This window comes from Lissotriton helveticus, chromosome 10 (genome assembly GCF_964261635.1).
Source record: "Lissotriton helveticus chromosome 10, aLisHel1.1, whole genome shotgun sequence".
Classification (NCBI taxonomy): domain Eukaryota; kingdom Metazoa; phylum Chordata; class Amphibia; order Caudata; family Salamandridae; genus Lissotriton; species Lissotriton helveticus.
In genome coordinates, this window is record NC_136071.1 from 718,339,177 (window position 1) to 718,365,312 (window position 26,136).

The following is a 26,136-nucleotide window of genomic DNA, read 5'->3' on the forward strand; positions in this document are numbered from 1 at the left end:
TTTTGCGGATTCCTTTTTTTTTTGTTCGCAAGTGTTTCTGCCATTTCGCAAGGGTTTTTTACCAGTTCGCAAACGCGAACTTACTTGTCGGGTAGCAACGGTCGCGACCATGTTGTTTCTACGTCTGGTTCATCACAGCACCCTCTGTTTCACCACTGCCACCCTCTGGCTCACCCATGCCACCCTCTGGCTCACCCATGCCACCCTCTAGTTCATCACTGTAGATTATGGGGGGAAAAGCACACCTGCCCTGCCTCAACTGACATGAATGAATTAGGGGCCGATTAATGTGTCACTGAATTTGAACTTCCAGGCTGGCACCTGCTTCCTTATCTGTAATTGCTTTCTGTTGCAGTGTAATTTTTTTAACAGGACCTTTGTTGTATACTTGTAGCTATTCTCTGAGCCTGCTGTGAGGGTCAGAGCAGGGTCATAGAATAGTTGCAAGTAGGCAACTGAACTCTGAAGGGGCCCCTCAGGAAGCACTACAGGGAATGGTTACTAATGATAAGATTGAACTTTTGCACCTGCTGAGTGCTTTCAGTTTTGCAAAAATCCAAATATCCAGCAGCATCCACAAAAAGTAATCCTTCCAGGCACTACAGGGAATGGTTACTAATGATAAGATTGAACTTTTGCACCTGCTGAGTGCTTTCAGTTTTGCAAAAATCCAAATATCCAGCAGCATCCACAAAAAGTAATCCTTCCAGGTCAAGATCCAAATCAAAGTGACCAGCACATGAAGAAAGCACTGGGAGGAGCCTGCTGGACAGGAACAGGAAGTTGGAGACTGTGGGGCACTTCCTTCCTCCCCCCCCCCCCCCAAAATGGACTCCTTGCAAAAAAAAAAGTGCAAGCAAATGTCAACCTGAGGAGTTATTCTGATAAAAATCATAATTTTCAAGGTTCATGCTGCCTGCTGGTGGATTTCTTGTGCGAAATTGTAAATTTTGCAATCTCGCAATTGCAAGATTGTCGCTGCCCGCCGCATCTACGTGTTCGCAAGTGTTTACTCCCGCGAAATTGTATAGTATTCTAGTTGGCAAGTGCGACCAAGCAAAAAATCCGCTTCGCACGGATTTACGAATTTTCAGCAAGATCGCGAGAGTTCGCGGATTGCGAATTTGCCGAAAATCCGCAAAATCCGCGAGCGGAACGGATTTTACGCCCATGCTTACTTATAGGACATTCGTGCTATGAACCCGAGGTTTCAGCCTTTGACCTGGATCTCACTGAGAGGGGCTCTGAGACATCTAGTCCTCATGCATCCTGCTAGTGAACAACGCCAGTGGGCTCAGCACCGTAGGACCCTTTAAGATTCCATCCAGGTTTCACAGGAGGCTGCAACAGACCTGCAGTGGAGGCTGTTGGACCGCAATTGGACTTGTGGCAGATCCCTCTCCATGCCCCACCTAGAACTAACGGGTGCATCTCTGCTAGGTTGGAGATGTCATCTGGGAGAGATGGAGAGCAGAGGACTCTGATCACCGTCAGAGACCCATCTCCGCATCATTCGTTTAGATTTGTGGGCAATTCATCTGGCACTAAAAGCTTTCCTCCAGCCAGCAGGGGGAAAGGGGTGCAGGTCCTCATAGATAACACCACAAACATGTGGTGCCACAACAAGCAGGATGGGGTGGGGTCATGGGTCCTGTGCCAGAAAGCCCAATGTTTCTGGAACTGGCTCAGAGTCGCCAGGGCATTTCTAAGGTTTCACAACAACTGGCAGGATCTTTCAACGCCAGGGCTGACAAACTGAGTCACTGCTTCCTAGTGGATCACATTTGGCGAAAACTCTCAGAGGAGGCTGTCAGTGCCTTTCAGCAATGGGGAGAATCTGCCTGAAAATGCGCAGTGTGCAAACCTTCTAAAACTGTTCTTTCTCAAAAATGCCTTTTCACTGTAATGGAGATCGTACTCTAGTACGCCTTCCCGCCTCTAGCTCTGCTGCCCAAAGTTCGGAAGATGGTCACAAATGAGTGAGCCCAAGTCATCCTAGTTGCTCTGGACTGGGCCAGGAGAGTGTGGTATCCAGAGCTTCTGCCCATGAGCTTCTGTCCTCATATTCAACCTCCTGTCACAGTAGTATGGAAGGGACCTACATCTGGGCCTGTGCAACTTAAACCTCCATGCTTGGATATTAAGTGGAGACAGTTAACTTCCTTCAGTCTTCCTCTCAAGGTTGTAATTGTATCAGCAAGGCATCCATCCTCCAAAACCATTTATGCTGGACTCTGGTAGAGGGTTCTTGTTTGGTGTTTTTCTCAACAAATCAAACTTTCCGAAAAGCCCAGGTTTGAGGCATGTGGGCTGCTGATTTCATATCTTTGCATAGATCGCCGCCTAGTGTTGGGTCCGGATGATTGCACTTTGATGTCTTGGAAGAGTCTTCGAAGTATCACGAGATAGGTGACTCCTCCCTTGGACTACAGTGCGCATGGGCATCCACTCCATCCTTAGATTGTTTTTTTCCGCCATTGGGTTCGGATGTTATTTTCCTACACTCCAGCTCGGAATCGAAACTAACTACTCTCTAAGGCCAAAAGGCCTTTGAACTCGACGGTATTGTTTTTGCTCGGTACCCCTCGACTCCATCCAGATTTTCATCTTGATCCGGTCGTCGACGCGGGCAGTTGGGCCTTATCGACGCCACGTGCGACTTCCGTCGATGGAAAGGAGTCCATTTAAAAGGTGCCCACAATGCCACTCAAAGTTCCCACATACTGACAAACACACAGTATGCAACAAGTGTTTGTCACCTGAACACAAAGAAGAGGATTGCCAGGCGTGTGCCCAATTGCGATCCAAGAAAACTATCAGGAATCGACGGGCTGCCAGGCGAGAGATGCAGAAGTCGGCACCGGAACCGGATAATATCTTCGAGGACGACCAAGAGCTTCCCAAAGCCCCCGACTCCGATCTCGAGATCGTCACCGTTGAGGACCAATCGGACTCCGAGGACCAGCTCACACCGGGGCAAAAAACTGTGAGTACCCAATCCCCCCCCCCCTCCACTCAGCCCAACAAAGAAGGCTCCGGTCGAAGCATCGCCGAAAGGCCTTAGCCAAGATCGAGACATTCCTTCGGAGACCCCACCTCTCTGCCCGGCTCCGAAGCTCAAACAAATGCCTTCAGGTAGCCCAGGCCAGAAGAGTCATCGAGCCAAAAAGAGTTCTCCAGCCAAAGGTCATCGAACCAAAAAAACTGGTAGACCCGAAGGGCGCACAACCAAAAGAGGTGGCCCGACCGAAGATCATCAACCCAAAAAGTAAGGTCGTCGATCCAAAGGGTGTACAGCCTAAGAAATCTGTTGACGCCGAAAAACCATCGGCACCGAAACCCTCGGCACCGAAGAGCGTCACGCCACAAAAACACTCTGCACCAAAAGGCTTAGCACCAAATACAATCGTCGAGCCCAAAAAGCCATCGGATCCGAAGACATCGGAACCGAAGAAAATCGTCCAACTGAAAAAGGTCGTCGATCCCACTGATACAGACAAACCAAAAGAGGCTGCCGAACACACTAAAAAGACAATCGACCCAAAGAAACACCAGGCTTCGGACAAAAAACTTACCGAACCAAAAGCCACCGTTGATTCAAAACCAGTCGCCGAGCCTAAAAAGGCCGCCGAACCAAAGAAAGACTCTAAAGCCAACGAACGCGTCAAACCAAGAAAGGTTATCGAACCTAAAACAGCTGTCGAGCCCAGAGGAGCTCCGACACCAAAAAGCACCGAGCCACAGACTCCAAAAAAGGTGCATAAACCTAAACCCTCGACGCCAAAGCCACGGACTGATGAGGAAGAACTATTCCACCCAGATCCAGTGTCTGAGGAGCAAGCTAAATTATATATCGATCCAGATACAGGACACGTTATAGTTTACCACCGAAAGAAGAGGCCATTACCACAAGACACTCCTTCTCCAGTTCCTCCAAAGAAAAAAGACTTTGCCACATCTCCCTCAAGGCCTTTCTCTCCTCCTCCTTTTCTGCCTGATATGCCTTTCGTTCCTTACTCTCCCACACACTCTGATTATAATGAGTGAGAGGACATGGGGAAGATCCTCAATAAAATTATGATGACACTGGGGATCCTGATCCACAAGATAATTCATGGGATGACCAACATGATCCTGACAAGCAACAGCCCATCCCAGAGACTTCCCCATACCCAACAAAACCGTCACCTACAGACGACACAATCATGTTTAATCAGCTTATAGACAGGGCAGCTAAGGCACAAGGTAGATATGCACACTGACCCTATAGAGAAAGATTTTTTGTTCGACACCTTCCCCACTTCTGAGAAAAATGTCAGAACTCTTCCAATGGTTAAAGGGGTCCTCAAGCACGCGCCAGATATCTTTAAAGATCCTGCTAGGGCACGAATACTCAATCCAAGAATAGAGAAAAAATATAAGGCAGCACCAGCAGACCCTACTTATATAAAACAACAATTGCCTTTAGATTCTTTAGTCGTTGCAAATGCTCGTAAACAAACCAATTCGTAGACAACAGGAGACGCTCCCCCTCCTGATAAAGAATCTAAAATTTTAGAAGCATCAGGGAAAAGAGTAGCTTCACAAGCTGCTAATTCTTGTAGAATCGCTAATAAACAAGCTCTATTAGCGAGATATGATAGAGCACACTACGACCAGCTCGAGACTCTAATGCAGCACCTACCAGAACCCTTTAAGGCGCAGGCCAACGACCTCATTCAGGAAGGCAAATTCATAACAAACTCCTCCATCAAATGCGCGCTAGACGCAGCCGATACTTCGGCCAGGTCTATAAACACCAGCGTTCTACTGCGCAGACATGCATGGTTACGCATATCTGGATTTAAGAACGAGGTGCAATCCTCCATCCTCAATCAGCCAGTAAACCAAGACTTTCTGTTTGACCCTGCAGTTGACACCATTTTAGATAAAATGAAAAAGACACTGAAACTGCCAAGTCAATGGGGGGGCTTCAGTTCCAACAACACCGGGGCTCCTTTCGTCACTCCTCATATAGAGCTGCAGGAAGGGGCAGCACATCGGAAAGCTCCTCCACCTTCAAGTCAAATACCCAGAGCACTTTTAACAAAGGTTCCAATAGAGGAGGTTACAGAGGAAACAAAAATAAGGGCAGAGGACGTGGAGGCAATAACACCAGAGCCTCCACTGCCACCAAACAGTGACTTCACCACACTCCCTCCAGAACACACAACACCTGTCGGAGGCAGAATCAATCAGTTCCTACCTGTCTGGAACGCAATTACCACAGACAGGTGGGTGAGACAAATTATCCAGTATGGTTATTGCCTGGAACTCACTTCTACTCCACCCAACATACCACCCAAACACCATCCTATGTCCAAAGAACACATAACACTGTTACAGCAAGAGGTCCAATCCATGCTACAAAAGGGCGCCATAGAGCCAGTCCCTTTTCAACACCAAGGAACAGGAGAATATTCTCTATACTTCCTAGTTCCCAAAAAGGACGGGTCGCTCAGACCCATTTTGGACCTCAGACCTCTGAACCAATACATACTATCAGAGCACTTCCATATGATAACCTTACATCAAGTTCTCCCACTGCTTCAGCAGGGCGACTTCCTTGCCACATTAGACCTCAAAGACGCATACTTCCACATTCCCATACACCCAGCTCACAGGAAATATCTCAGCTTCACAATACAAGAACAACACTATCAATTCAAAGTTCTCCCCTTTGGAGTAACTACAGCTCGAAGGGTGTTCACCAAGTGCCTAGCTGTAGTGGCAGCACACCTCAGGCGGCAACACATCCACGTGTTTCCCTATCTCGACGATTGGCTCATAAAAGCCAAGTCAGACATCCAATGTGCAAGTCATACGTCTCAAACCCTCCAGCTGCTGCACAGTCTGGGTTTCTCAATAAATTACCCAAAATCTCATCTGCAACCCTCCCACATACAACAATATCTGGGAGCTACAATAGATACATCAGTAGCAAAGGCATATCCCAATCCAGTCAGGATAGCCAGCATGCAGACACTAATCCAAAGGTTTCAACCACAACACTCCCTATCAGCTCGAGTGTTCATGCAACTCATAGGTATGATGGCCACCTGCATATTCATTGTGCCCCATGCCAGACTTCAAATGCGTCCATTACAAGAATGCCTAGCAAGGCAGTGGAACCAAGGACAAGGACAACTAAAAGACCTAGTGTTGGTAGACAGTCGTGCATACAACTCTCTGCAGTGGTGGAATCCACAAAACCTTTCCAAGGGGCGACTGTTCCAAGAGCCAGTTCCACAAGTAGTATTGACAGCGGACGCATCACTGACAGGATGGGGAGCCCACCTACATTAATACACAGTCCAGGGACTCTGGACAGCCAAGCAAAAGACACTGCATATCAACCACTTAGAGTTGCTAGTAGTTTTTCTGGCACTGAAAGCGTTCCAAAACCACATACACAACAAGGCGGTGTTGATCCGGACGGACAACATGACAGCCATGTATTACATCCATAAACAGGGAGGGACTCACTCTCTACAGCTTTCTCACTTAGCGCAGAGCATATGGAGGTGGGCAATTCCAAAGAACATCTTTCTCCTAGCACAACACCTGCCAGGGAAAGACAATCAAATAGCGGATCTGTTAAGCAGACACAGCCAACACATACACAAATGGGAGATTCATCCTCAAGCTCTCCAACCATTCTTCCAAGAATGGGGGCATCCAGAAATAGATCTGTTTGCCACAAACGAAAACTCCAAATGCCAGTACTTTGCCGCCAGGTTCCCACATCCGCTGCCACAGGGCAATGCGATATGGATGAACTGGTCAGGCAGATTTGCGTACGCTTTTCCACCAGCCCCACTGATTCCGCTAGTGGCACGCAAACTACGTCAGCAGTCTCTGACACTGATCCTGGTTGCTCCAACATGGGCCAGACAACGATGGTACACAACATTCCTAGAACTCTCCGTGGTTCCACACCAAAGACTGCGTCTATCGCCACATCTCCTAACTCAGAACCATGGAGAAGTCAGGCACCCAGATCCCAATCAACTGAATCTAGCGATCTGGCTCCTGAAGTCTTAGAATTTGGATATCTCAATTTGCCTCCTGATTGTATGAACATTATCAAAGAGGCAAGAAGCCCAACCACTAGAGCATGCTATGCAGCCAAATGGAAAAGATTTGTAATTTATTGCAACAATAACCAAAGCAATCCATTAGACGCTTCAATACAAAACATTATCTGTTACCTGTTGCATCTTCAAAGATGCGATCTAGAATACTCTTCAATAAGACTTCATCTTGCAGCTATAGCAGCTTACCTCCAAAACAGACAACACCTGTCTCTGTTCAGAGTTCCAGCAATCAAGGCTTTCATGGAAGGGCTTAAAAGGATAATCCCCCCAAAACATCCACCTTCACCGGTCTGGAACTTAAATATAATACTTACCAGACTTTTGGGACCTCCTTTTGAACCACTCCACTCATGTGAACTGCAACTTCTAACATGGAAGGTGGCTTTTTTAATTGACATCACTTCACTCACACGAGTAAGTGAGTTACAGGCTTTAACTATTCAGGAACCTTACATGCAAATACATGCAAATAAGGTGGTACTACGTACTAACCCTAAATTCATGCCAAAGGTCATTTCCACTTTCCATATCAATCAGTCCATTGAACTGCCCGTTTTCTTCCAAAACCCGCAGTCAGTAGCTGAAAGAGCCTTACACACACTAGATGTAAGAAGAGCTCTGGTATATTATATTGACAGAACTAAACCATTCAGAAAGACAAAGCAACTGTTTGTTGCTTTCTCACCACAACATAAAGGTAACCCCATCTCTAAATCAGGAATAGCTAGATGGATAGTTAAATGCATTCAAATATGCTACCACAAATCTAAACGCACTCTAACAGTACCCCCAAGAGCACACTACACGCGCAAAATGGGGGCATCCATGGTTTTCCTGGGAAACATTCCACTAGAAGACATCTGTAAGGCAGCCACATGGTCTACAATACACACTTTCACCAAACACTATTGTGTAGATGTGCAAGCAAAGCAGCAAGCTAAGCTGCTGTAGGCCAAGCTGTCCTCAAAACTCTTTTTCAAACTGCTGCAGCTGGGACAGGCGTCCACCGCTAGAGGAGGTACTGCTATACAGTCTATGCAAAGATATGAATTCAGCAGCCCACATGCCTCGAACGGAAAGTGCTACTTACCAGTATGCATCTGTTCTTGGCATGTAGGGCTGCTGACATTCATATCGCCCACCCTCCTCCCCCGGGGCCTGTCGCAGCTGCAGGGTTTTCTTTGCATGGCCATCTTTACTCTATTATACTCCATCTTTGCCACAATGGCGAAAAACAATCTAAGGATGGAGTGGATGCCCATGCGCACTGTAGTCCAAGGGAGGAGTCACCTATCTTGTGATACTTCGAAGACTCTTCCAAGACAACAAAGTGCAATCATCCGGACCCAACACTAGGTGCCGATCTATGCAAAGATATGAATGTCAGCAGCCCTACATGCGAAGAACAGATGAATTCTGGTAAGTAGCATTTTCCTTATCTGATGTTTTAACTTTAGCCACCCATCAAGGCCTTGCTATATCTACTGTTAAAGATAACTTGTTGGTGGCCTTTTTCAAGATTGCCTGATCAACCATCTTGGTTTAAATCGCATGTTGTGATTCGCTTTCTAAAAGAACTGACCCACATGTTTCCTCCGCAACATTTTGTGATACCTTAGTGGGACCTGCATTTGGTACTCACATTCTTGATGTGCACCCACTTGAAGCAATGCGCAAGGTAGCTGCCGTCTAAGGTTATTAACCCTTAAGACTGTTACTTGGAGTGATCACTTTAGCTTGTTATATGAGTTAGTTGCAAGCATTATCTGTCCAGCAACTGTATACCATTTTTTTTCTGGACAAACTAGTGCTGAGTACTAGGGCAGCATTTCTCTCAAAAGTTGTGATGCCTTTTCATATCTGAAAGAGACACATTAGTGATAGATTCCTTACCTTAGAATATCCCCAGGCGTCAGACTGGATCCGGAAAATTTTGCGTAGCAATACCCCTGCGCGCCGGCAGGCGTCGTCCGCGGCTCTGCGTCCGTCGTCGGCGTCGTTAGCACCGGAAAGACGTAGTCGGAGTACTTAGATGCCGCCCATGCGCGCTGACGTCAGTTCTCCTTTTTTCCGCGCCAGCTAGCGCAGATCCGGAGAAGCTCTACCCCTTAGTCTTTTTTGACTAAACTTTTTGATCTTTTGATCATTTCTCTACTCGAGTCTTCGACTCCGGTGCCGGTAGGGATGCCCGGGTTCAAACCCTGTTCCAAGTGCGACCGACTGATGTCGGTTACCGACCCCCATCGCCGGTGCCTGAAGTGTTTAGGCCTCGACCACGACGACCGTTCCTGCTCCGGCAGTCGGCCCCGCGCCGCTCAAGGTCCCGGTCCCACGGGAGGTTGAGGGACCAGTCGCGGGGTCGGAGTCCTTGCAGCTCCGAGAGTGGACATCGGTCATCGAGATCCAAGTCCTCAGGTAAGAGGCATGAGAGGTCGGAGAGGCGTCATCGTTCCTCCGACCCACCCCGACGCTCGTGCGATGCGGCCGGGGGTTCGGGTGACACCACCCACGAGGCTCCGACTGAGTCGCAGGCGTCGCCACCTGCCCCACACCTTCGGGTCCCTGGGCATGGCGTGACGCCAGAGGAGATCGAGCGGTACCTCATGGCCATGAGGTCCCTCCCTCCTCAGCCGGGCCCCGTGGCGCCTTCGGGCCCAGCGGCCCCGGCTGGAGGCCCTAGCGGGTCGGGTGCTTCGGCCCGACGCCGTCGGGTGCTTCAGCCCCGGCGCCGCCGGCGACTTCGGTCCCGGCGCCTCAGGACCTCACCGGATCCGCTTCCGGATCCGGGTCTTCGCCAGTCGACCTCACCGGCGCCAGCCCCGCGGGTGTCGCCCCCGGCGCCCCTTGTGGACGCCGTCCCCAATGTTCCCTTCGGTCCGACTCTGGCGCCGGAGCGGCGCCGCTGGGCGCCGCTTCTGACGGCCTTTGGAGATTTTTATTTCCATGAGGAGGCCCCGTCTGTTGACCCTGTTCTACAGGTGATGGGTGACGAGGGTGATTGGGAGGGCTCTGCGGACCCTCTGGCAGAGGAATGCCAGTCTCGAGAAGACTGGACATATGAGCTTGGGGAGGCTAGTGGTATTGACACTTCGCCAGACACTGGATTTGTCTCCCCTCCAACCGTGGCTACGGAGGAGGGGGCTGCTTACAGTGTAGTGTTGACGAGGGCAGCCAAGGCCTTAAATCTTGAGCTCCCCGTCGAGGCCGTGAGGACTAACCTCCTCACTGAGGTCCTTAAACCGCAGGCAAGCTCCAGTGAGCCTCTGCTGCCGTTTAATGAGGCCTTGTGTGACGTTCTTGTGGGCACTTACCAAGCCCTTGCGGAGGGTCGAGATGCAGCACGATATTCCATCCGGTGTGGGCTGGATACCACGGACTAACTGGGCAGGGCGATGGCAACGACGGTGGCGGTTTGACGCCACGCCTGGTTGAGGACCTCCAACTTTTCGGCCGATGTCCAGTCCACTCTTCTGGACATGCCGTTCGATGGCCGTCGCCTCTTTGGCGACAAGGCAGACCATGCGCTTGAGCAGTTTAAGGACTCCAGGGCTACGGCCAAGTCCTTGGGCCTCTCGGCCTCACGCCAGCAATCGGGTGCCTTTCGCTCCTTTCGTGGCCACGGAAGGGGTGCCCCCACACGAGCTGCCAGCCACGCACTGCCGAATGTTCAACAGCGCGGTGGCGGCCGTGGAAACCGCCGTAACGGCGGTCGGGGACAACGGCGAGCCCAGTCCACACCTCCCTCCGCAGCACCTGCCTCAAAACCTTCCTAGTCCGTGTTTTCAGGCCCATGTGACGCCAGTGGGTGGCAGGGTTCGCCATCACCTCTTCCACTGGCGGAATGTCACGTCGGACGGGTGGGTGCTGCAAATCGTCCGAAGGGGCTACTTCCTCCCCTAAGAGGCGTTCCCTCCAGCCATGCCACCGCAATGCCACCGAGTATCAGGGGATCATTTGCGACTTCTGCAGGAGGAAGTTACGGCCCTCTTGGCCAAGGGGGCCATCGAGCGCGTTCCTGGGCTAGAAGTAGGGTGTGGTTGTGACTCCCACTACTTTCTGGTACCCGAGAAGGGCCAAGGGGGCCCACGCCCTATCTTGGACCTACGGAACGTCAACGGCTTCCTCCGGAAGGAGAAGTTCAAAATGCTGACACTAGCTCAGGTCCTAGCTGCCCTGGACCGAGAAGACTGGATGGTAGCGTTGGACTTGCAGGACGCTTATTTCCACATTCACGTCCTGCCGGCCCACCGGCGCTACCTGCGATTCACGGTTGGCCACGAGCACTTTCAGTTTACCGTGCTCCCCTTCGGCCTTACCAGCGCCCCACGGGTGTTCACAAAGGTGATGGCGGTGGTCGCAGCTCATCTGCGCAGGTTAGGGGTTTCAGTCTTCCCCTACCTCGACGACTGGTTGTTGAAGGCGGGCTCGCCCCAGACAGTCGTCAGCCACACCTCCAGACGACGGCAGACCTCCTGCATCAGCTGGGGTTCTCCATCAATGTGCCAAAGTCACACCTGTGCCCCTCTCAGAAGCTCCTCTTCATCGGAGCGGTTCTCGACTCGGCGCAGTTTCGGGTTTATCCTCCCGAACAGCGGGTCCGGGATATTCAGGCTCTCATTCCACTCTTTCAGCCTTTATCCCGGGTATCGGTCAGGTTGACGCTGCGGCTTCTGGGGCTGATGGCCTCCTGCATCCTTCTGGTGCATCACGCTCGGTGGCGGATGCGGGTTCTGCAGTGGGACCTGAAGTTTCAGTGGGCCCAGCATCAGGGCAACCTTTCCGACCACGTCCTGATCTCGGAGGGCACTGCGAGACAGCTGCAGTGGTGCCTCACGGACCGCGATTGGGTCAGCGGCAGATCCCTCTCCCTTCCCCAACCGGAGCACGTAGTTGTGACGGACGCGTCGCTCCAGGGCTGGGGAGGTCACATGGGAGAGGCGGAGATCAGAGGCCTCTGGTCTCCGGCGGAGTCCCAGCTCCATATCAACCTTTTGGAGCTGCGGGCAATTCGTCTAGCACTGAAGGCATTCCTCCCCTCTGTCCGGGGGAGTGTAGTGCAGGTGTTCACGGACAACACCACCGCCATGTGGTCCTGCAACAAACAGGGCGGGGTGGGGTCGTGGACCCTTTGCCAGGAGGCTCTGCGCCTCTGGCAGTGGCTGGAACAGCAGGGCGTGACCCTGGTGGTTCAACACCTGGCAGGTTCTCTGAACGCCAGGGCGGACAAACTCAGCCATCGGTGCATGATGGATCACGAATGGCGTCTGAACTCGGACGTGGCGCAAGGCCTCTTTCAGCGATGGGGAGAGCCTTGGTTAGATCTATTCGCCACCGAAGAGAACGCGCAATGTCATCAGTTCTGCGCGTTGGAATTTCCAAGGCGGCACTCGCTCGGCGACGCTTTTCGTCACGTGTGGAGTTGCGGTCTGTTGTACGCCTTTCCGCCTATACCACTTCTGCCCAGAGTGCTGAAGAAGATCAAGCGCGACCGGGCACAAGTCATCCTTGTGGCTCCGGACTGGGCACGAAGGTACTGGTATCCAGAGCTACTCAGTATGTCAGTCGATCCCCCAGTTCGTCTGCCTCTTCAGGAGGACCTTCTGTCGCAGCAGCAGGGGACGGTCCTCCACCCGAACCTGTCCAGTCTCCACCTCAATGCTTGGAGATTGAGCGGCTACAGTTGAGGCCATTTGACTTGCCTCCTGAAGTCTGTAATGTCATTCTGGCAGCCAGGCGTCCCTCCACAAAGTCGGTATACGCCTGCAGGTGGAACAGATTTGTGGCATGGTGCACAGCAAAAACTGTGGATCCTCTTGCTGCCCCTCTTTCTGAGGTTCTTCTCTTCCTTCTTTCTCTTGCCCAGCAGGGCTCTGCTCTGGGCACTATCAAGGGCTACCTTTCTGCCCTTTCAGCCTTTCTAAGGCTGCCTGATCAACCTTCTTTGTTCATGTCCCCTATTGTAAATCGATTTCTGAAGGGCATCACACACACATTCCCTCCTGTTCCATTTGTGATGCCTCAGTGGGACTTGAACCTTGTTCTTACGTTTCTGATGTGCGCTCCCTTTGAGCCACTTCACAACTGTCCTCTCCGTCTTCTTACTTTGAAGACTGCCTTCCTGGTTGCCATCACCTCTGCCAGGAGAGTGAGTGAGCTCCAGGCTCTTTCCTGTACACCCCCACCTTTCTGTCCATCCGTACAAGGTTGTGTTACGTACTAAGCCATCTTTCCTGCCCAAGGTTGTCACGGCCTTCCATATCGGGCAGTCTATCACCTTGCCCACCTTCTTTCCGCCACCGCATCCCTCTAAAGAGGAAGAGCGGCTCCACCGTCTGGACCCAAAACGTGCGCTTTCATTCTATTTGGATCGCACACGCCAGTTCCGGGTGGATGACCAACTCTTTGTTGGTTACGTGGGCGCTAAGAAGGGAAAAGCGGTGCACAAGCGGACCATCTCGCGGTGGATCATCTTGTGTATCCAGGCATGTTACTCCTTGGCTAAAAAGGAGCCCCCTGTTGGATTGCGGGCTCATTCCACCCGGGCCACGGCTACTACAACTGCCCTGGGCCGGGCAGTGCCCTTGCAGGACATTTGCCAGGCAGCTACGTGGGCCTCGCTGCACACGTTTGCAAGACACTACTGCCTGGACAGTCAAGTCCGGAGGGATGGCTTCTTTGGCCGTTCCGTCCTCCAGGAATTTCTGGTGTGATTATTGGTTCGCAGACCCACCACCGGGGTTGGTATTGCTGGGGTATCTATTCTAAGGTAAGGAATCTATCACTAACGTGTCTCTTTCAGATGCACAAGTTACTACTTGTGTAACAATATATCTGTAAGAGACATTAGTTAGTGATAGATTCCTTACCGACCCACCCATCCTCCCCGTTCCTCGAACCGATATCTAGGGTTAAGGTCATCCCCTTTCAGGGTCCTAGTTTCATGGCACCAGTGTTGGTTCTATCATGGCTCTGCGTATCTGGCGCGGAAAAGCTGTGTATCAGAACTGACATCAGCGCGCATGGGCGGCGTCTAAGTACTCCGACGACGTCATTCTGGCGCTAACGACGCCGACGACGGACGCGGAGCCGCGGGTATTGCTACGCAAAATTTTCCGGATCCAGTCTGACGCCTGGGGATATTCTGAGGTAAGGAATCTATGACTAACTAATGTCTCTTACAGATATATCGTTACACAAGTAGTAACTTGTGCATCAGGCAGCCTATTATCCTAGAGAAGTTCTTTGCCTCACCTCATATATGCAAGGATGAAGGCATACTGCATCATTTGGACCCAAAGAGAGCCCTGAGCTTTAACATTGATCGCAACAAGGATCATCGGTTGACGATCAGCTCTTTGTTCTCAGGGACGAAGAATGGCAAAGCAGTTCAGAATGGACCATTTCTAGATGGGTTATGCTTCGCATCAAGATCTGCTATGGAGTAGCTAAGAAGCAGCCTCTGGAAGATCTGTGGGCTCATTCCACTAGAGCAAAGGGTCCTACCGCTGCACTTGCATATGAAGGTACCTATCTTGGTCATCTGCCAGGCTGGTACGAGGGCATAGGTTCACGTTCCCTGGTGGATAGCTGAGAAGAGTCCTATTAAACTTTTTGATCTGAGCCATTCGATAAATCACCACCTGCTTTGGTATCTATTCAAAAGGTGGGCAATCTGTGTTTTTTAGGAGTTTTATATAGCGTGAACTTGACCCGAAGGTATCAGAGCAATTTACATGAGCACTAGTGGTGTTCCAGATAAACACATTCATTTTGTTGGGTTCGGGGAGATTAAGTGATTGTCCCAGAATCACAGAATGTTGGGTGTCCCTACTGAGACGCCGTCCTGGTTCCCCAGCTTCGAGGTCGGCCACTCTAGCCGTTAGGCCACATCCTTATACAGTATCCATCAGAAAAACAAATTACTTACTTTCAGAAATGCTCTCTAACTAACCACAGATTCCTTACGGACCCTCCCACCTCCCTTTATGTGAAATTGACTCTTTTCTACATCTAACAAGCATTTGCAATGCAATAGGTCTTGCATTAATTACGTTTGAGCTATTGGCATTGCTAAATATTGCGACACCAATTGCAACAAAAGTATATAAATTGTAGGGCAAAAGAATTTGTATTTATTTTGTTAGCAATGGTGGCATGCTGCGCTTTAGATGAATATGTTTAAAAGTAAAGTGTGCCATACTGCGATTGCTACAATAGTTAATTGTGGATGCGTTAACAATTGATGTGTGTACTGATGGCTGGTGGTGCGTGTGCCAGTAGAAATTGTTCACTGACGGCTGGTGTTGTGTGTGCGCCTGGTGAAAGCGTGCACTGACGGCTGGTGGTCTGTGCCTGGTGAAAGCGTGCACTGATGGCTGGTGGTGTGTGTGTACCTGGTGAAAGCGTGCACTGACGGCTGGTGGTGTGTGTGTGCCTGGTGAAAGCATGCACGGACAGATGGTGGTGTGTGTGTGCCTGGTGAAAGCGTGCACTGACGTCTGGTGGTGTGTGCCTGATGGAAGCGTGCACTGACGGCTGGTGGTGTTTCTGCCGGGTGAAAGCGTGCACTCAGGCCTGGAGGTGTTTGTGCCCAGTGAAAGCGTGCACTGACGACTGATGGTGTCTATGCCTGGTGAAAGTGTGCACTGACGGTGTGGTTGCGTGTGTGGTTGTGTGTGTGGTTGTATATGTGGTTGTGTGTGTGGTTGTGTATGTGTGGTTGTATGTGTGGTTGTGGTTGTGTGTGTGATTGTGGTTGTGTGGTTGTAGTTGTGTGTGTGGTTATGTGTCTGGTTGTGTGTGGGTGGTTGTGTGTGTGTGTGGTTGTGTGTGTGTGTGGTTGTGTTGTGTGTGGTTGTGTGCATGTGTGGTTGTAGTTGTGTGTGGCTGTGTGTGTGTAGTTGTGGGTGTGTGTGTGGTTGTGTGGGTGTGTGTGGTTGTGGTTTTGTGTGGTTGTGGTTTTGTGTGGTTGTGTGTGGTTTTGGGTGGGTGTGTGTGGTTTTGGTTGTGTGGGTGTGTGTGGTTGCGTGTGGTTTTGGTTGTGTGTGTGGTTGTATGTGTGGTGGTTGTGTGTGTGATTGTGGTTGTAGTTGTGTGTGTGGTTGTGTCTGATTGTGTGTGTGAGGTTGTGGTTGTGTGTTGTGGTTGTAGTTTCGGTTGTGTGTGGTTTTGGTTGTGTGTGTGTGGTTGTGTGTGTGTGTGTGGTTGTGTGTGGTTATGTGTGTGGTTGTGTGTGTGGTTGTGTGTGTGTGGTTGTGGGTGTGGGTGTGTGTGGTTGTGGTTGGGTGTGTGTGTGAGGCAGCCAGCTGCTGAAGTCAGCTAGTCACTCCGCTTCACTGCACTGGCACGATGAGATGCCATTTGCTGAAGGCAACCAGTCACCCTGCCTCATTGCACTGGCACGATGCAGGTTCACAAATGTTATCACTTTATTCCTCCCTGGTGTCCCCTCAAGTCTTTCTTCCATCCCCATCCTTAACATGGGGGACATGAAAGACTGAGATTAAATGACTGGTTGAGAAAAGGACAGCCTCTGCTGAAAGGAGGGACAGATTTCCTGTGTAGTACAGGATGGCAGAACCACTGGTGGCAGGAGGAGTCCACTAAGAAGCTGAGAGCATCTGGTGAAAAGAGGAACGGAGTGACTCAGGGTAGGGAGAGACAGCCCATGGGGAGGGATATTAGGGGAGACTGAAGGGGTGAAGTGAATGGAGAAGACTGGTAAGAAGCAGAGACTCTAGTGAAGGAAGGGGCAGGGTGACTAGGAGAGCGCAGAGACAGCCTAGAGTGATGGTGGGGAGTGCCACAAGGATAGACTGAAAGGCTGAGATGAAATAAGTGACCGGGTAAGAAACAGAGAGCCTCTGGTGAAAGGAGGGGAAAGGTTATAAGGAGACGGGAGAGACAGCTGCGAATAACCGGTGGGCAGCATTCCCAAAGGCCACGCCCCAGCTTCCGAGCCACAGATCATAGATCTATTGCATTGACATTGTGAACCCCCCACTTTAGCAGCTAGAGCGGGGTTGGGCACTATATGTACCTCTTCTGTCTGCAACTTGGCAGATAAACGGGCAACATTAACGCAATAAAGAAGAAGAATGTGGAAATACTTTGTGTTTAGTGTGACAACTACAGATGTGAAGTGCAGGACAGTGAGGGCCTACAAGCCTGGCTCTACATAAGAAACATAATCAGGAAATCAAAACTCGGGCGTTGGTGTTACATGCTGGAACAATGCTTAATAATATCAATGGAGAGTACACTTAATGAGCAACTGTGTAATATGGTCCAGTATTGCCATTTAAGAGTTCTGATGTCACCATAACCCAGAGAAGGCAACACAGGGCCATATTACACGAACTAGAATGTCAGTGGTACGGACGGGTCATTACATTATTTCTTTATTGAAGGACGCACTGCTTATCACGCACCAGATAAAGGGTGATATATATAAAAAGACAGGAACCACAGGAGCACAGCATTCAGCAGCACTTTGGCTCGAAGAAAAACTTTCAGCTCCCGCCCTTTTTTTTGTGCAAATTAAGTACTGTAACAAGGGCCTTTCTGTTTATCTGATTTGGCAAAAACATGCCTGTCACCAGACACAGCGCATGGGTGCAAAATATTGCTCAGGGACTCACAGAAAATAATGAATGAATGGATGTTGGAATATCTAGGAAGACTCTTGGGTGGTGTTCTAGTGGAAGCTGAGCCAGTGTGCAGCAAGTCAAAGAAAAGGCACACCGAAGTACCTGGGAGCTAGCCTGCACATGCGCAGAACACTTCGGATTGAGGCAATCTTAGAGCCCGGCCAGTGACCATGCGGCAAGGCACAGAATGTGCACACAGAAGTACCTGGGAGCAAGCCTGCGCATGTGCAGAGATCCTCAGAGTGAGGCACTCCTGGAGGCCGGGCCAGTGGCCATGTGGCAAGGCACAGAACGACCACACAGAAGTACCTGGGATCGAGCCCGCACATGCACGTCGTGGCCCTACTTCCTGAACTTATTTACTGATACCTGTTCTTCGGCACCACAGCCCACCACGATGAAGATTCTCAGTGCATGAGCAAGAGTTTTTTTTAAATAAAAATGGCTATATCTCCAAACGTAATCCATCAAAGCAGCTAGGAGCGGTGGGCCAGAGGTGGCCCTGGGGTACGTAAAAACCTCCATAAATACTGTTTGCACTGAAAGGCAAACATCATGCAGCACAATGTCACAGCGAATGGCGAGAAGAATGCACCACATGGCTTGCAAGACACTGCATCATGTGCGGTCGTACATCAGTGGGGGAGATGACCGGGCGGTTTATCAGTGATTGCTCCGCTCACTTTTCTAGGAAGGAGCCCACACAGCAGTTCAACCCAAACAAGTCAGCCTTAATCTATCATGAAAAGCAGCGATGGCCCCCTCACGCAAGTGACATATGCGGCCTGCTCCCTACAACCTCTCCGACTTGCGGCCCAGCACCAGGTGGGATGCCAGGGGAGCAGAGTGTCATGGCTGATCAGCAGCAGACGACCATTGGTGCTGGAGCGAGCCCCAACAGAGTGGGAAGGGACAGATGGGCCCGATTCAAGTTGCAGTGGAACTGCTCTGCGGCTCGGATGCTATAGAATGTTCACTGGCAGCCTGGAAGCTCGCGGGGATCCTGTGGAATCTCTACTCTGGCAGGCCACGCTCCATCAACCTTATTTATTGATCTTAAGAGTGAGTTGCATGATGTGAAATAAAAACAAGCGACACATGTATTATGGTTATACTGCATTCAGGGAGGTACAGCTGGAGATTTCAAAGCTTTCGAAAAACATTGGATGGTTAGGGAACCAAATATACATTCATACGCTGAGATTGTAGTATTGTGCTGAAAGTGAAGACAGAGCAGTGTTTTAGCTAGTAAATTATGCAACTGCAGTTGGAAGGTTTTAACATTGATGTCGCTGACTGAATAGGAGGAAAGATGGAACATCAAACTCTCTCCAGGGAGTTGTTGCCGAGGCTTTCTATCGATGAAAAATGCAGCCACTATAGAGGCAATAAGTATAAAAAAACAAGTGCTGGCATGAGGGACAGTAAAGCCACTTTTAATACTGCAGATTATAAACACCTATACTGTGATCGAAGAGCCAGGAATTTAAGTCCTGGCATGCAACAAGGCAATTAATTGTTCTAATCCTTCGGATGGCAAATGGTGATCACTTTTGCGGCCGCTTTGATGTTCTCAGTGGCCGTGCGGCTAACTGAGAACATCAAAGCGGCCGCAAAAGTGATCACGCAGGCTGACAAATGGTGCGCACGCCCGACGCACATGCACTGTACCCGATCCGCCTGCAGACTTTGGGAGCACTTTCAGAAGCCCCACTAAATATCTCGCAAAGCATTGCTTACGCGATAGCTAGGCGAGACCTAAAAAGGTCCCAATTAGAGAGAATCTCACTCAGATCAGATTCATGCAAAGCTCTGCATCTGGTGGCACAGACAGATATCAGAAACAAACAAAATTTGATGTGTCAGGGTGGCAGTTATTTGTGGCCCAACGTTACTTCTGGGGCAGGAAGGGGTGGACCTGATGCAGTGCTGCATGACGCCACCTACTGGCATGCAACGGAATTGCTGAATAAAATCCCTGGATCCAGTCTGACACCTGGGGGTATTCACAGGGTGAGGAATCTGCTGTTAGAATTTCCAGCAGAAGGAGCATTACTGAAGGTAAGTAACATGTTTGTTTGCGAAATCACAGCAAGAACAGGATGTACAGTTCTAACTTCAGTCCGGGTTTACATAACTTAGTTAGCAGACTCCAAGCCCATATCTAATTTGCAGATTCCCAGGTTTCGGTCACAGAAATAATTGTACGGAACTGTGTTGCATATGTAGCCCATCCTGCTGCCTGAGTGCCCTCATAGGCAGTGTTGGGCAGTGCAAGGACCAGGACTGTGTGTAATTAACAACTGTTAGCAAAACGCACCAACCAATAGACACTTACTTACTCTCGCAATTCCTGAAGTGGCTCTTTCCTCATTGAGCCATTCTCTCCTCCACCAGGCCTTTTTTAAGCCTTTTTTAGACTCTAACAGCCAGCAGCGGGGGTTTGTAGCTCCGGAAATACTATGGTGACTGTGTTTACTTGTTGCTTATCACTCTACAACAAATTACAGTTCTCACACAGTGTCACCTTGCTGGTTTATTGATCATACTTTAAGCCACCTTAAGAAGATGGCACTTATCATTGCAGAAGGTGCCAGCTCTTACTCTGTTGGTGCCTTAGAAGCCTATGAACAAGCTTCTGAAAAGCTTTACACTGTGAATTTAAGGACAGAGTGATATAAAACAAAGAATAACTAAAACCTCTTAATATATTAAGTTTTCAAAAAGATGACAGAAGGGAACATAGGTATATTGTAGAAGTAATAAGGTGCAGTAGTCTTATCACAGCAATTAGCACTTTATTCCTTTTGTTATCAGTGCAATACTAGACATTGATTTGTGAGGCTTATTTAACTCCGTTTTTTTTTATTCTATTAGTATTATTTATTTTTGCCATTTAAGGCTCATATTTTAAATTACTTAATTAATTAATACTTTATTATTTTCCAGCATCATAATGTGGTTTAACATTATGTGGCATTTTCATTGGCGGTAACAGAAAAGTTTTTTAAAAGCTTCTGGTAGTCTTCAATGAATTACAGGACTTCGACATGTTTGCATGGCCTTTGAAGACTCCTAGCTATATTTGTCTTACTTAAACTAAGGTTTCTTCTCCATTTTGTTACTCTAGATCTTTCAAAGGTTGATCTATGCAGATAAGCAAGATGTCCAAGGCGACAGTCCATTTCTAGAAGGGATTAATGTCACCATCAGAAGAAACTATATATATGAAGATGCCTATGACAAACTGTCTCCTGAAAATGGTCAGTTTTCTTTCAGCATCGTAAAATCAGCATGGCATGTGACAAATTCTCAAGTGTATGTTAAATTAGTTTGCTTTTGTATGATATATCTCCATGTTGTGTGTTTCTGCTATTGCTGTAGATTTGAGAAGGTTTTTTTTTATATTTGTTTGTATTTTAATTTGTATTTTAGAGGTTGCTAAAATAAAAGGAATTTTCAAAGTATGTGTTAAAGGCATGTGTGGCTGTAGATACACATGCTTTGTATACGCCAGCCATCTAGGGTTGGGTCCGGATGTGTGCAAGTTGTTTTTCATCAAAGAAGTATTTCAAATCCCGAGGTAAGGCGACTCCTCCTCTTGGTAATAGTGTGCATGGGCATCGGGTCCATTGTTAGATTGTTTTCTTTCTGCCATCGGGTTCGGATGTGTATTACAGCTCTCTGACCGAGTCTGTTTTAGGGATACTTCTGGTGCGTAATCCACTCTACCCTCTTCGATATTCTTTCAAACGTGTTTCCCTCCCTTGCGTATTGAAATTTGGAAGACTCTCATTTGTCGGGTTGGAATGATCCAAACGCAGCCTTCGGGCCTCGCCCATCCTGGCTACCTTACTCTCATTCGACTCCATCAATGATACTCTGCTGAAGGAACGGACTTCGACCTTCATGAGGTCTGCAATCTGTGCTTATCCACAGAGCACAGGCCTATCGGTCTTTTTGATCAAAAAGGACCCTGCGGGACCGTCGGGCACTACGCAGAAAAATGCAAAGACTTGAAATCAGACTCATGCCCAATATCTATGGACAGGAAGATTTTGAACCAGAAGTGGAAGAACTCTAGGCCTCTGCGGTCGAAGAAGGGGGATTTTCTGTTCAAGATTCGGACTCCGACTTGGAGTCGCACAATCTGCCGCCAGGTCAAGGTGCCATGAGTACTCCAATCCCTCACCTGCCTGCACTAAAACATTCAGCTTTAATAAAACTTCGGCTTCCAGGTCACCACTGCCATCTGGCCATGGTTGGCACCAAGATTTAGCTTCAGCTGCCTCGCTCTCCGGCTCGGCAACAAAAGCACATTTGAAGCCTTCTGGTTCTGCACTGAGCTGAGATTCCACCTCTTCAGTTCTGACCGCCCTCGTTCCGAAAGTCAAAACGGGTTTGGTTCCGAAACCTTCGGCACAGAAATCGGCTCCTGCCACACTCCTGGAGCTCATTTTAGAGACAATGCAGGAAAGACTCAATCCGAAACAAAAACAGATCCACATACATCCAGAGGCTGGCCACATTATCACAAAGACTGCCTTCTACCAAGCAGCAAACCTCTTTCCAAGAAGACATTGATTTGCTGATACCTATGAATAAGAAGAAAAAGGAAAAGGCTACCAGTCCTCTGCACCCTGTTCCCCCTTCTTCTCCATCTCACATACCACCAACTCTACCACCTGTACCTCACTTACCACAGAATCCCTTAAATATTACACCCCTGGGATCTCCACATACAGATCCAGATGCAGATGGGGGGATGGTGACACTTATTGCACACTGCCATCACCAGACCCAAGACAGGATTATGACATTGACCCCCCCAAGGGATACAGATCTAGACCTATACCCTGCCAAACCCTCACCTCCTGATGATACTTTATCATAACAGGAGCTATTGCTAGGGCGGCAGCATACCATGGGGTTACACTACATAAGGAATCCATGGAAGAAGATTTTTTATTTGAGACATTATGCACCACACATAGAACGGCTCAATCTCTTCCAATGCTGAAAGGCATGATGCACCATTCAGTTGATATTTTTAAGGATTCTGCACAGGCTTATATTATCACCCCTAGGGTAGATAAAAATATAAGGCTGCACAATCTGACCCAATTTTTGTTCGGGGCAACTTCCGCCAGACTTTCTAGTTGTTTCAAATGCCCTTAAACGTGCTGTCACGTGGCCCATGGGGACATTGTCATCTTCCCTAACTTTGCATGAGCACGCTGTAGACTGTCTGCTGCTTTGCACGTTACTACATGGGTTTATTTTGCAAATGCTTCTTTTGATATCTTCATGTGAGAACCCACTGTTATGTTCATGCTTTTCAGGTTCCTAGGATTTAATCTGAACATTGTGAACAAGGTCGAACAACAATGCCCTTTGTTCTGTTCTAGTGAGGCCCTAGCACCTAGACAAACCATACAGCTGCAGCTGTTGTTTGGGAATACATACTTTTGTCTTATTGGAATACACTGATAGGTAGTGGACACTTGGATGGAGACCTTTCCAGGGAGAAGAGCATGACAGCACCTACGATTTAGAACTATCATCTATAGACTGAGGTACGGGGTCTGCAGATAACACCCAGAGATCTTCTAATAAATAATCATCCAGTGCACGGGGTGGGAGGGTAGGCTACTCTGTCTTTCAGTATGACAGCTTTTTTTATGATGCACGGATTACTTGCAATGCTGACCGTATTTATGTTATGCATTTTTCTGCTTATTGTGGCACGTATACTGCATAATAGAGCACGTTAGGTAAAATAAATATTTTAAACTTGTTTGTGTCTCTGTCATATCTTATTGTGGACAAGTACAAGAGTGTGAGCGAAAGGGTGTGTCTTGTAACCGCAGTTCCTGAGAGAGTCAGGAGGTTTGTGTTCTGGGGTGTCTAATCACTTGTTCCTCTGTAAGTGAGTAGGAGGGCAAGTGATACACTACAGCTAGTCAGTCCTGGGCACTAAGGTGGTAGGATGACTCCGTCCCTATATACTAACGTCCCATATTCCTACTCATAGTTCTGTGTTTGCAGAGAACCCCTGCAACATGGCGCTACCAACAATTGGTCTGGTACTTATTCGCGTGACCCCTGTGTAGTGCTAGTGCTCGACCACATTGCCCCCTCACCGGCTCCCGGAGACGTCCGTGGTGGGAGGGCTTTGCCTCCTGCAATTGTAGGTTACACCTATTGCTGCAGGTTTTTCAAGCTTGAATCTTAACAGGTTTTTGGACCCATTTTGTACTACCGTTTTCTTATACAAATGGCGCAACCGGTCGCAATTGTGGCACATAGCCGGGCGGCGGTTACGCAAAATTTAACTCCGCACGGTGTCCCCAATGCGACGGCGACTTTTATTTTGGTAGTTGAAGCATATCCAGTATACCGCTTCGAGGAATTTTATTCTTGGGTTACATTTCCCACAGTTAATGATAATTTTTTTCATATGTACACGGCCGCTGCTCTTCCGGCAGCGTATCGTCCTTATGCGTTAATTGAGGTTTCGTTGACATCCTAGGTGCATACCATTTGGTTTAATGGCGCCCTTCCTCATCCGGTCTCTTTTTTTCGAATGGGCCCCTTGTCTATTGATGGGGCCATTTGGATTGTTTTGGCCGGGTTTACACCACACACTAATTATCTCAATGTTACGATTGTGGGGCTACGTTTGCTAAATACACAATTAGTTCATCATCATAGACATGTCATACTTGTTTATGTCTTGTGCACTTTTAGCAGCTCTGGCTGGAGCTGCTGCTCTGGACCCAGTACAGGGTGGGGTATTGTGATTAGTCCAGTCATGATCAACACAGTGATGGGCAAACATCCTCAGAATCTTGACGATCTTCCATTTTGGATAGCACAGAAAATTTTACATATTGAAGCTGTTTTCCCGCACATGAACTCTGTGGAGAAACACAGGATCCTTACTGTGTGTTTTCCAAGTTGTTTGATTCCCCCTGTAGTGGATTGCAACACCTGCCTGGGGGATGGTGTTTGCATCAGTGTATATACTGTGCTTTGGCACCCCTTCCATGAGCATTCTGCCGAACGTTCTTAAATGCGTACAGGATTGAACACAGGGCTGGCTCATCCCTGGATTTGAGGATGAGATTAGTGGGAATGTTCCCTATTGCCTCCGATATGATTCTAGCTAACATCAAGGTTGAAGCAGTTTGCTTGCATGTGTCCCAGCGCCTAGCGCGGTGGCAGATGCAGAACGGGAACAACAGTTGCTGATTATTATTGCGGATGTCTATACATCCCTAGGTCGCAATAATTTGGGAGCCAAGCCATTTACACAAAAACAAAATAAACCCCCTCCAGATAAGGAAGGTAAGCCAGTCTTCCCTAAGAAAGGCTGGAACAAAAATTGGCAGCAACAAAAGCCTAGGTCCCGTTTGGGTTCGCCTCCACCAGACGATTCTGAGCGTCGGTATGATTTTACGTGACTGCTCTAAAATTAATGATTCAGAAAAGGGGGTGGTGATGAACAGAGTGCCTGAATTAAGCAGACCACTCTTACCCAGTCCAAAGATCAGGGCTTGATCCATCACTGTTTTTTAGCTCACTGCACCATCCCAGCTCAGAACTTGGCTATATGCAAATTAGTCTGTTCCTGTCCCAGTGCATGATGGGAACAGGGCAAACCAAACTACCAAGCCAATTCTTATACTGGGAAAGAAACAAGCTTCCGGGGACCGGTTTCTGCCATTTCAGGCGTCGTCGGCCCGGCTTGCTTGAATCCTGATGGTGCAATGAGCAAGGGACTCACATCTGAGTATACCCTTCCACGCTTATGGTGGACAAAATGATTCAGAAAAGGGGGTGGTGATGAACAGAGTGCCTGAATTAAGCAGACCACTCTTACCCAGTCCAAAGATCAGGGCTTGATCCATCACTGTTTTTTAGCTCACTGCACCATCCCAGCTCAGAACTTGGCTATATGCAAATTAGTCTGTTCCTGTCCCAGTGCATGATGGGAACAGGGCAAACCAAACTACCAAGCCAATTCTTATACTGGGAAGGAAACAAGCTTCCGGGGACCGGTTTCTGCCATTTCAGGCGTCGTCGGCCCGGCTTGCTTGAATCCTGATGGTGCAATGAGCAAGGGGCTCACATCTGAGTATACCCTTCCACGCTTATGGTGGACAAAATGATTCAGAAAAGGGGGTGGTGATGAACAGAGTGCCTGAATTAAGCAGACCACTCTTACCCAGTCCAAAGATCAGGGCTTGATCCATCACTGTTTTTTAGCTCACTGCACCATCCCAGCTCAGAACTTGGCTATATGCAAATTAGTCTGTTCCTGTCCCAGTGCATGATGGGAACAGGGC

General features: G+C 48.9%; 1 protein-coding gene across 5 annotated transcripts in view; it reads left to right on the forward strand.

The window, feature by feature from the left end:
* UBE3C (ubiquitin protein ligase E3C) overlaps positions 1-26,136 on the forward strand; it is a 1,115,457-nt gene that overhangs the window by 738,215 nt on the left and 351,106 nt on the right. For all 5 annotated transcript variants that reach the window (XM_078663264.1, XM_078663263.1, XM_078663265.1 and 2 more), the window contains exon 18: positions 20,916-21,048. In XM_078663264.1, coding sequence (XP_078519390.1) covers positions 20,916-21,048 — 133 coding nt within the window. The remainder of the gene's footprint in view (positions 1-20,915; positions 21,049-26,136) is intronic.